The following is an 11,033-nucleotide window of genomic DNA, read 5'->3' as shown; positions in this document are numbered from 1 at the left end:
ATTATTATTATTATTGTTTTATTAAAAACAATATTAATAATTGTTAGTGTCTCACGCTAATTAAAAACCTGTATAGAAACCAAAAGTTGTTCTTATCTTTGTTGGAGCTCCTTAGGTGTGACTGATCAGTGAGTCTTGCATGCTTGCATTAATACCCCTTCAGCTTTCTGTGTTGGCTCAGAATGTAGATTTATATCCCTACACAGCTCATCTGTGCTTCTCCGAACACAGAGCAAACCCTTAAAGATGATGTTACATTTAAACTTACTGCAGTCTTTAACACTTATTCACGCTGTCCACAATCCTGGTTTCATCCAGAAGATCCTTTTCCCATGAAATGATTAAATATGTTTTATTCATTGGAACAGCTGATGGTACTCTCTTCCCACCTCCTAACAACCCTTTCTACATCTACATTGACATGAGGTTGCGGACCAAGAAGGCTGTGCCAGAATCTCACAATCTCTAAATATATCTTGAATACTCAAGTTGCATCTATCAAAGTGTAGTGTTGCTTGAATTGGTATGTATTGTAAACTCAATGTAACCCGTTGATATCCTGAAAGCTGGCTATGTTCATTTTTAACAAACAAACTGCTTTTGTATTGCTTAAGTCTGCCTCCATGTCGCTATACCAAACATCATTTTCAACAAGGTCATTAATCATTAGCTGTATTTGACAGGTGAAGTCCATCCTCAGCATGTCTGTGAGCTGGTGTGTAAGTGTTCATTTATCTGTGTTTGCTTACCCTGGCATTTATTCAGCGACAGACATTAGGCCTCAGTGATGGCGGGTGTCGAGCTCCAGCTCCTTGGCCCAGACCCCTGCATTAATGAGGCTGCCATCAGCAGGCTGAACACTTAGTCACAGCGGCCCCCTGTGTGCCGCCCCATACCGGCCCCGCACATCGCTGCCCATTGTTTCCTGTTCACAAATAAAGCGGGAATTAATTAGCCAGTTGGCACAACTCTTGGTGCTGCCGTGTCAGCGCTCGCAGTTCAGCTCTGTGCCTCATCCCTCAAGCCCAGTCTGTCTGCTGTGAGACTGAGCATAATGGCCACGACCGCATGAAACCGCGGACCTCTGCCAGCAATTCAGACATTTCAAATTACTGCTCACTCAACAACAGAGAAAAGTAGCCTGTATGCTGTAATGGCAACATCCATTTCACCTGAACTAAAAGTCCCATCCTCAAAAGTAATGAAGGAGTACATTAAATGTAGCTCAGTCACTAGTCAGAGTAGTGATCCTTCCCATGGATCAGCTCCACTCATGTCCATCAGTCCAAAAGCTGTGGTATAAGTAGGTCAGACCGGCGGGGAAGTGGTGATGGGGACAGTGAGACAGAGGAAAGCAGGGAGAAGAGCCCGTCATTCTCTAAAACGATTATCTACGACTTTTATTGTGTTCGTGAAGACAGTGGAAGTGAGCCCACTGCGTTAAAATGAAACATGCAATCACATCCACCAGACTGTAAACGGGCACATTATGTACAAGACACTGACATATTAGCCAACACCTGCATGATCCTGCCGCACATTTTAAACAGGAACACACCCTCATGCTCATACATGCACAAACACATAATCATGTTCACGTTGTCACTTCAGTATTGTTAAATTTAGCCACGGTGCTTAGCAGGTGTAACAAATGTCTGCGAGCTGAGGCCTGGGAGGTGTTCCCGCAGATCAGAGACGCTACTGCTGTGTCTGATTACTTGTCTGCTGTCATGGAGCTCTGCTCTCTGCGTCTATCTTTTTCTTTCATTCCCCCCCCAAAGCAGCCACAGGGGACCATCACTGCCTAGCTCATTCTTTGTTTAGTTTGTGATTCAGTAGCAAGCAGCAAAGCCCCCCCCCTCAGACGCATTCTTATTGTTTGCCCGAATGCAACGTCAGTTAAGGCCACTAAAAGCTCCTGACCTCAAAGTCACAGATGCCACCACAAAATTGGATTTTAGACTGGGAATGTGTCAGCCGCAGTAATTCAGCTGAGAATGAGATTGGAAATGTCTTTGTCCCCATGAGATGAGAGCTGAGAGGGTTTTAGGAGAAAAACGGCATGGTATGGAATATGAGAGCACTATCCAAATCAGGTTCCTCTCAGCTGCTCAGATTACAATTGATGTGCTCTTTTGTGCCATATACACTTCCACCTGGATTAAGTTTTCTGTCTCTTGTGCCTTTCTCCCCTCTCTTTTTGTCCCCCCAAATTCTGTTTCTTCTTGCTTTCTCCCTGTCTCACCTCTGACCTGTCCTGTCCTCCACCCCAGGGGACACCACACAAAGGATGAGATCCGCTCCGTTTCCAACCCCTGCAGAATTGGATGCATATGCTAAGAAAGTTGCCAACAACCCCCTCACCATCAAGATCTTCCCCAACAGCGTCAAGGTCCCCCAGCGAAACCACGTGCGGCGCACAGTCAACGGGCTGGATACGTCAGGCCAGCGCTACAGCCCTTATCCTTCCGCTCAGGCCAGTGCCAAGACAGGCCTCCTCGCCGTCGTCAAGGTGCCCACGGTCAAAGGCATCCTGAAAGATTTTGACGGCAGCCGGGCTCGCTTGCACCCTGACGTCATCATGAACCATCCCACCGGACACTACCAAGTGGCTTCGACCAGCACTTTAAACCACCACCCACCTCTGCCGAACCTTCCTCGGCTCCAGCAGAGCTTACCCCTTCAACCACAGGACCCGCCTCAGACTCTACAGATGCCCCTTCCTCAGCAGCAGGGTCACACTCAGAGCCTCAGACACCATCCCCCCATGGCCCAGCACCCTCAGGGCCCACCCAGACTCCAGACTCTGTCTCAGCACCCAGCCCTTGGCCACCCACAGGGGCCCCCTACCGTCATGCTTCAGCAGCAGCACCTTCAGCAGCAGCCGCCACCTGGCCTGCAGGGGAGCAGAAAGCTGCCAGATGGCGACGCTCCGCCTAATGTTACCGTCTCTACCTCAACCATTCCACTCTCCATGGCTGCTGGGCTGCACCAGGGCCACCAGGCCGACCTGAGCACCATTGTGCATCAGATCAACCAGTTCTGCCAAGCTCGGGCCCAAGGTGCAGGAGCCACCTCCATGTGTGAGGGCCAGATCGCCAACCCCAGCCCCATCAGTCGCAACCTGCTTATCAGCGCCTGCTCCAGGGTGTCCATGCACAGCAACCCTGCCACCCCAGGCTTCCCCCCGCCCAACTGCATTATTGGCCCTCAAGAGAAAGCCACCGCCCTGGTGGGAGCTCACCCACCCCCAAGTGTGGCTGCTATGAACCACTTGCCTTCCAACCACACGGATCTCAAGCAGCAGCACCACCTGCAGCATCTGCATCCACAACAGAATCAGCAGCAACAACAGCTACAACATAACACACAGCATCAGAAGATGCGCTCTTGGAATCAGCACCAGTTGGCTCATGTACCCCACATTCAAAACGGTGGGACCCACCTCTGCAAGCAGCCTTCCAGGGACCCCGCCTTCCATTTCAAGGGCATGGGCTACCCTGCAGAGGTGTGTGTGGGTCAGCCTTACACACTGAAACCTCCTGTAGAGAGGCCCACCCCCTCTCCTCCTGTCAACAACAACGGCATGCCCGGTCCCATGGCCCACTACACTAATGGTCACTACTTCCAGTCCCACATTTGGAACAGCAGCATCCTACCCACACCCAACAGTGACAGCTCCGGGTCTCAGGACATAGCCATGCCATTCCACGGTGCAGGCCCAGGGGGATGCACCACGCTAGACTGTGGGCCCCCTGGGGCTCCCCATTACAGGCTAGGAACAAGCTCCTCCACCTCCTCCTCCGCCCAGACTAATCTGATGCAAACGGCAGATTACTTGGGTGGGGACTTCCAGACGCCCTATTTCCGCGATCAGAATCTAGGGTTGATGGGCAAGATGCACAGGCCTCCTCTGAGCAGGGTAGGTCCAGAGGTTGGGGATGGCAGAACCGCTCTCATCCAGCACCCAGGGTACAGATAAGCTATGGCCTTGTCTACACAACAGTTATCAAAACCCCTTTGTTTAGTCTTAAGAAAGGAAACACATGAATAAAATTAAATTGATAACTTAAACAAATGACCGCTAATGTTAAAGAGGGTAAATTAATATATTTAATGAAGAACAGTAGTTTTTTTTTTTTCTTCTGTTTTTTTAAATCTTGCAAGTGATCAATTGCTGCTTTTATTTTTGTTAATGAGTGCTTTTACCTGGCACTTTAGGGAACTTTTTCATGTGCGTGTGTATACACATCTGTACTGTGTGTCATTCCCACCTTCTTCCTCTATTGTACTATCTGTGTGCCTGGATCTAAACAGATCCTGTGTTATTTATACTTCAGAACTATCGGTTAAGTTTTCTTATGCATGTAAGAAAGAAGAAAAACAGATAGATCCCTCACTGAAAAATCAGCATCTACGGATGGATGTTTTTTTTACAGGGTCATGTCAGGAATTTTTGGCTGCAACTAGTTTTATTAGACTAGACCTTGGTGTTAATGCTCAAATATCCTAGTAACATCAAGATTAAACACAATCATTTGAGGACAGAAGAGAGAGTAACAATGTTGTGTCAGTGCAAAGCCATCAGACACTGGAGACAACAGCAAAGTACAGCTGGAAAAGCTTGCTGTATGCACATGTACACAGGTTTTATTCTTTTGAAATGTAATTATTTATTTGTATAGTAGGATTATTCAAAATTGATTCCTCTCTGTCAGTTAAGGAAGCATGTAATCAGGTTGTTTGTACATAGTAAAGATCCAGCAGGGAGCAAACATGTTGAAAAGATGATGCTCCGTCCTGCTGAAAATGCTGCAATGAATTCAGGTGTTTAAAAAAAAAAAAAAAACTTTTTGTCAATGCCAGGAAGGTTTGGCAACAAGATTGTGAAATGTTTAGTGCAGAAAAAGTCATGAAAGATTAACTCTCATACCTTAAAATGGCCAAAGTCAGGTTAACAAGGACACACTGTTATGAAGTTGTGCCATTTTATGTTTGTTTCCTTTTCAGATCTTTTTTGTAACCATGACAAATGTATTACTTGAATGTTGAGATTATTTGTTTTGCAGGTATTGAGGGGGTTAGTTAGTTATGAGGACAAAACTCTGGAGTAGAAGAAATAATAGTTACTAATGTCATGTAGAATCAAACTACGAGCCTAACCAGAGTTTTGATCCTGACAGCAGGAACTTAAGTGAATTAAGTTATGTGTAGTTGCTACTGATTCTGATGTGAAGTCTGCTTGAAAAGACCAAATTGATCACTTGCAAGATCACCTGGAGGTAAACAAAAACTGACTTTTAAGTTTAAAGTGAAACAGCAAATGCATTGTTTATTTTATTGTACACTGGCTTACCTACTAGACTACTGTAACTTTAAAGTTTAATGATTGTGTGTGAATGTTGCCTGCTGACGTGAGTAGAGTTAAGTGTGTGTATGTGTGCGTGCGTGCGTGCGTGTGTGTGTGTGTGCGTGCGTGCGTGTGTATGCGTGTATAAACACAATGACGCCCATGTTTTGTTCACCTAACTCCCTAACAGCCCTTAAAAAGCCTTAAGTGTTTGGTCCTTGGACTTCCCTTGAAAATGAGCATGGTTTTAATGAAAACCCCAAATAATAAGGAGAAAGAAGATGGTAAGGATACACAGAAACAGCAATTTTTGCTTTCTTTTTTTCTGGTCTTTTTATTTTAATGAAGTTTTGTTAAATAGAGCAATTCCTTAGAGATTCTTTATTATGGAAAGCAAGTAAAGGAGTAATATTTTGTAATTATATATTTTAGCAATGTGTAGTTACTGAGCTGTAACATTTTTTTCCAAGTTTCAAAGCTTCAGTTTGCAGTTGTGACTATTTATAATACTTGATTTGCTTGTTATTTAAATTTGATTTTCTTCTTTGTTTCTTGTACTATTGCTGTGAAATGGAAGAAGGTCCATAAGCCTTTCTTTTGTGTCATTCTGTACGACAGATAAGAGGCAAGAGTGTGAGAGTTGTGCTACTCTTTTTTGTAATATTGTAATAATAAAATAAAGTTCTAATTTATGCTTTGAAATTGGTCTGAACTGCTGTTTGGATAATCTGCTGCATTAATTTAAAAGGACTCTGACAACAGAGCTCAGTCTTTGAGCAATACAGTAACATATTTGGACCGTCAGACAGGATGACAATAGTTATGTTACTAAACATAGATTTGTTTCTTACATAATCAGCCTTACAACTGACTGTCTGGTTCAGAGGGCCCGTCTAAGCTACATACTGTAATTTGTAACTGCAACAGCTACAGTAAGGTGGTCATTGTTGCACCAATTGCTGTGCTTTCATGCCATTTATTTGAGCATCCCTCTGCCAAACAGGAAGTAGAGTAGACAAAGCCAGCTGTGAAATCCGCAGGACTATCTGGCTGCAGAAGATTTAGCTTGTCTGGCTGTGATGAAAATGGGACCGGTATAAAGGGCACACAGCGGGAGGGCAGGATCAGCACCTTCGTGATCAGTATTACTCCATGAAGGATTTTGAGCGATGCCAGTGGTGCCAGCAGGTTATGGCCTTTGTGCAGAGAGGATGTGCATCCTGTTCAGGTGGTGGCAGAAGCAGCATGCGCAGAAGCCTTTGGATGAAATGTTTAATGTATTTCAAATGCATGATTTACTTGGCAATAAACTTTTGATGCAGCATTCAGCTTTGATATAAATTCTACATTTTTTTTTACACCATTATGTTAGTCAGGTGAACAAATATCTACAATATTTTCCTCAACCATGCTCATCTCAGTAAAATATTGCCTCAGAGACTAAATTTAAAATCCATCTTACATCAGATGGGAGTATCAGTCAGAGAGTCAGTGCACACATTTGGCAGTTAAATTTCTTGGGGAACTAACGTTGCTCAGGTCAGTCAGGCTGAGCAGCCGGAGTGAAGCTCTCTAGACCGGTGTGGTGTTCAGAGGATTCATCTCTGTGGACTGATGTGTCTCCCACCGCCGCTGACTGCCCGCCATGATTAAGGCTCTCCAGCTCCTCCCTGTGGACAAAAGAGGGAAATGTTACTAGATGTGAATTACTTTCTTGTCACAGAGAAATGCCTAAAACATTGTCTATTTTAGAAACTTTGAGTCTGCATTCATGTTTCTGTACCTCTGTTTTGTCTGTTTGGCAGGGTGTCTGAGGCAGGCTGTTGGACACGATCCCAGCACCCTGGTTCCTCATTGATTTTGCCCAGGTTGATGTTCCATTTGTTCCAGTTGACTTCCTCCACTCTGAGACAACAAGAGGACACATGCTCCAATTACTGTCTGCTGTGTGGCGCATCAATCAGCTGTCAGAGAAAGCAAATTAGTGAACTGCACATCAATCGATCCTGCTCACACAGCTGCATCTTTTGTTAAATCTTCAGGCCTAAAACCTTTGTTTCTGCTATACTGTTATTACTTGCTAAACCTGCCTTTTTAGAGGTGGAAGAGTTTGGGCATTAGATTTTTTAACTCCTCAATCTGAGAATTGACATGTAAAAGAAAATCTTAATGTAACATTGTTAAGACTAAATTTAAAATCTCAAATCTAGGAACTGGTCATACCAGCCAAAATGTAGATTAGATGACAACTTCAGTACTGTATCTCTCAGCATTCTTCCTATCACCAGGAAACCTGATACAAACACAACAAAACTTGAATAGTGGCCACACATGCAGATTATGCAGCACAATTGAACACAATGCAGGACGACTGCTGAGCAGTAAACATATGAATAGTATAGCCAATCATAAAATATGCATTTTCTTGTCACTAAGAACTACAGGGGAATTATCCAACCACCATAAACCTAGCAAACATGCTCTTTCCTCCGGTCCTTATCCAGGGCCGGATTAATCTGCTATGGAGCCCTGTGCTCTTAAGCACATGCACACATCAGCTTCACTATATTTTGAGTCCCAGAAACCAACTAATATCATTATGCTTAAATACTACTCTTCCCCTGCTTTGCTTTGTGTCCAATGAGGCTGTATTAAAAGGTTTCCTGTACAGTTTTTGACCTCTATAAGTGCTCTGGGGCTGGATTACATGGTACACACTCCTGCCAACGGTTTTTAGCCGTTCCACTGATCTACCTGTAGTGGTAACATGGTACGATATGCTGCTTTATGTCAATAAACAGAGGGAAGAAGAAGACTGTAAGCAAGTAAACATGGATGTATGCTGAAAATACTTAAAAACTTACCTTTGCAAACATTTGTTTGACCTCATGAATACACATAATGCCTTGTAGTGAGTAACACTGGATGGAAACATGGCTTTTGTTGTTTCAAAGAAAATACCACAGCTTGGTTCTTTAAAATAAAGGTCCAGTGTGTAGGATTTACTGGCATCTAGCAGATGTAGTTGCAGACTGCAGCTCCCTCACCCTTCTCCCTCCACTTTCAAGCATGAAGGAGGAACTACGGTGGCTGTGAAATGTGCAAAAGGCCCTGTCTAGAGCCTGTGTTGTCTGTTCTGAGCTACTGTAGGAACATGGCAGTTTAACACAGCTGCCTCCATAGAAGAGGAGAAGAAGGATAAAGCTCATCCTAACGTAACAAAAACACAACGATTCTTATTTTCAGATGATACACAGATGAAAACAATATACAGATGAATATAATATTCGTAGCTATATTATATACCAGTAGATTCTCCTAAATGTTACACACTGGATCATTAAATGTTAAACAAATAAAAAAAAAGGTTTGATCTGAAGTTAATGGATCATCAAAGTTGTTACAGTTCCTTCAGAGGAGAACATGAATGTGTGGACCAAATTTCAATAATTCAATTTTATTTCAGTCTGGACCAAAGGGGTGGACCAGACGGCAGACTGACCAACAATATCTATAGTGGGTCCTTATCTATGATGGAGCAGAGACATTTATACGTCTCACGTCATCCAGGACGTTAACATACAGCTATTGATGGAGGCTTTCACAACATGTCAAACTGATGGAATTGTCACTGAACTGAAAGAAACAAACCTGAAACACCGGCGATGGTCAGCACCAAGTGTAGTGCTGAGGTTGATCTCCACCCCACAGCGAATCTTCTTTCTCAGACACTTCGACAGCCTTTTCTCCATGTCCAGGATGGTGATGGCCCTCTGAAAACAGTCACAGCACTTCATTAAACCACAGCTACCTTGAATAGATATTCCCTCAACCACAGAGCACCTTCGGGATGCCTCACCTGTAGCTTCCAGATACAGGTGCTCTCCATGGCAGCCTTCTCCACAGTGCGGTTCATGAGGGCGATGAGCATGTTGAGCAGCAGGATGTATGTGAGAATGATGTAGCCGATGAGGAGAATGTAGAAGACCTCCTTGTACTGGTAGTGCTCGGTGAACTCAATGTCACCCATGCCGATAGTGAACTTGAAGAGCTCCAGTGTGGTGTAAGAGATTTGTCTGAAGGTGGGTTTTACACATTTCTCATCAGGATCGAGGGGACCCCAGAGACGCCCTGTCCCCGGATTTCGAGTGGTGTTTTTTACAGGAGGCTCTATGAGCAGGGTGACCACCGCTGTGACAGGAGATAGGAAGCAGATTACAGTCAGTACCTCCATTCATGGTATAATAGCAATGTTATTACACATTTATATTTCAAAATGTCATTTCTTTGATCAGGAAAGTAATCGATCTTAAAAATTGTACCTATGAGAGCAGCAGATGTCTTATTGAACGAATATTTTCAGAGAGGAAACATACCTGCTGAAAATCCAAAAAGGAAGACGGCATAGACAAAAAGAAAGCGCAGGATATCACTGAGGATCATCTACAAAGAAGACAGAGACAAAAGGCTTCAGGAATCAGTTCACTGTGATGTTCTCTGTGGTGTAGTGTGACCTGATGTAGTGGACTACCTTTTGTATCATGATGCTGTAGATGCCCATGTGTATGTCGCCCCTGCAGAAGTAGAGCAGGTTCACCCAGCTGAGAGCAAGACACAGTACTAGGAAGCCCAGGTACTCCTGCTGCCCGCTCAGATACAGCCCAGCTGAGACCAGGAAGAGGACAGCCTGCAAAAAACTATCAACAGCAGAGAAGTCCTAACTTTATGATTGTAGATTCTAACAATGAAAGTGTTTACATTAAAACACAACGCTATGCTGGGGTTTGTCTAATATTTTACTAATAAAGCATGCATACAAAAACAAGAAGGATTCCTCCTCAGATTATCTGACTCTGTGAGTGAGGTTTTTTTAATAGCAGTATTTAAGATTAAGTGCCTTTAAAAATTTATAAACATTTTTGTCATTGATTGATTGATTGATTAATTGATTAATTGATAATCCAACACAACTGTCTTTTGGAGGCTGTAGTGGGCTCAGTTTTAAAGCTAGAAGTGAAGGTACTGGTATCACATAAAACTAGAAGGCCTAGTGCATCCATTGGTACCAACCATGTCATGCTAGTTTGTCGAGAATGGGATTAAATGTTGGTGATGGAAAAACTGGCATGGCTGTTTTCAAAGGTATTGTTTGACCTCTGACCTTAAGATAACTGAATGGGTTCTATGGGTACCCGTGAGTCTCCCCTTCACAAACATGTACACTTTATGCTAATCCCATGCACTTGGGGACATAAAAACAGCTGACATGAAAAAGTTCACTAGCGTATTACTTCATCCAAAGCTGAATGTCCTCCCCCACTTCAAAACTCATTCTGGCACCACTGCCACAGAGGGTACCTTTAATTTAAACTACATCTGGAAAATCAATCATACTACTTACAAAAGAATCTCATAATATCCATCAATCAGCAACGTCTGCAGCTTCGGGCGTTTCCTCTTCATGTCTATGATCTAGGGATTTAGATAAAGTTTTGGATAAATCAAATTGGAACATGACTTCCACAAGGTGGTGATAATTTGACACACGAGGGCACATACATACCCCTATGAAAAAGAAATAGCAGTTTGCCAGCGCTGTCACTAGCTGGCCTGAAACATACAGGTAACCCATTGAGGTATGTTCTAAATGAAAAGGCGGCTGTGGGGGGCGGGGGGGGAAAAA

General features: G+C 43.7%; 2 protein-coding genes across 6 annotated transcripts in view; one reads left to right on the top strand and one right to left on the bottom strand.

Moving 5' to 3' along the window:
• fam222ba (family with sequence similarity 222 member Ba) overlaps window positions 1-5,598 on the top strand; it is a 28,856-nt gene extending 23,258 nt beyond the window's left edge. For all 3 annotated transcript variants that reach the window (XM_035666799.1, XM_035666800.1, XM_035666801.1), the window contains exon 3: window positions 2,274-5,598. In XM_035666799.1, the coding sequence (XP_035522692.1) occupies window positions 2,274-3,982 (1,709 nt within the window). In that variant the 3' untranslated portion in view covers window positions 3,983-5,598. The remainder of the gene's footprint in view (window positions 1-2,273) is intronic.
• Window positions 5,599-6,139: 541 nt separating this feature from the next.
• trpv1 (transient receptor potential cation channel, subfamily V, member 1) overlaps window positions 6,140-11,033 on the bottom strand; it is a 12,218-nt gene continuing 7,324 nt past the window's right edge. For 2 of the 3 annotated variants that reach the window (XM_035666796.1, XM_035666797.1), the window contains exons 10-17: window positions 10,914-11,009; window positions 10,752-10,822; window positions 9,882-10,047; window positions 9,727-9,793; window positions 9,210-9,541; window positions 9,002-9,123; window positions 7,134-7,255; window positions 6,140-7,020 (exon numbers count right to left, since the gene is read on the bottom strand). In XM_035666796.1, coding sequence (XP_035522689.1) covers window positions 6,923-7,020; window positions 7,134-7,255; window positions 9,002-9,123; window positions 9,210-9,541; window positions 9,727-9,793; window positions 9,882-10,047; window positions 10,752-10,822; window positions 10,914-11,009 — 1,074 coding nt within the window. In that variant the 3' untranslated portion in view covers window positions 6,140-6,922. The remainder of the gene's footprint in view (window positions 7,021-7,133; window positions 7,256-9,001; window positions 9,124-9,209; window positions 9,542-9,726; window positions 9,794-9,881; window positions 10,048-10,751; window positions 10,823-10,913; window positions 11,010-11,033) is intronic. The other variant, XM_035666798.1, reaches the window with a different exon arrangement.

The sequence above is a fragment of the Morone saxatilis genome, unplaced genomic scaffold (assembly GCF_004916995.1).
Source record: "Morone saxatilis isolate NCDOM2014 unplaced genomic scaffold, NCSU_SB_2.0 Contig20, whole genome shotgun sequence".
In the NCBI taxonomy this organism is placed as follows: domain Eukaryota; kingdom Metazoa; phylum Chordata; class Actinopteri; family Moronidae; genus Morone; species Morone saxatilis.
Note: the sequence above shows the minus strand (reverse complement) of the source record. Positions and strands in the feature narration are given on the sequence as shown.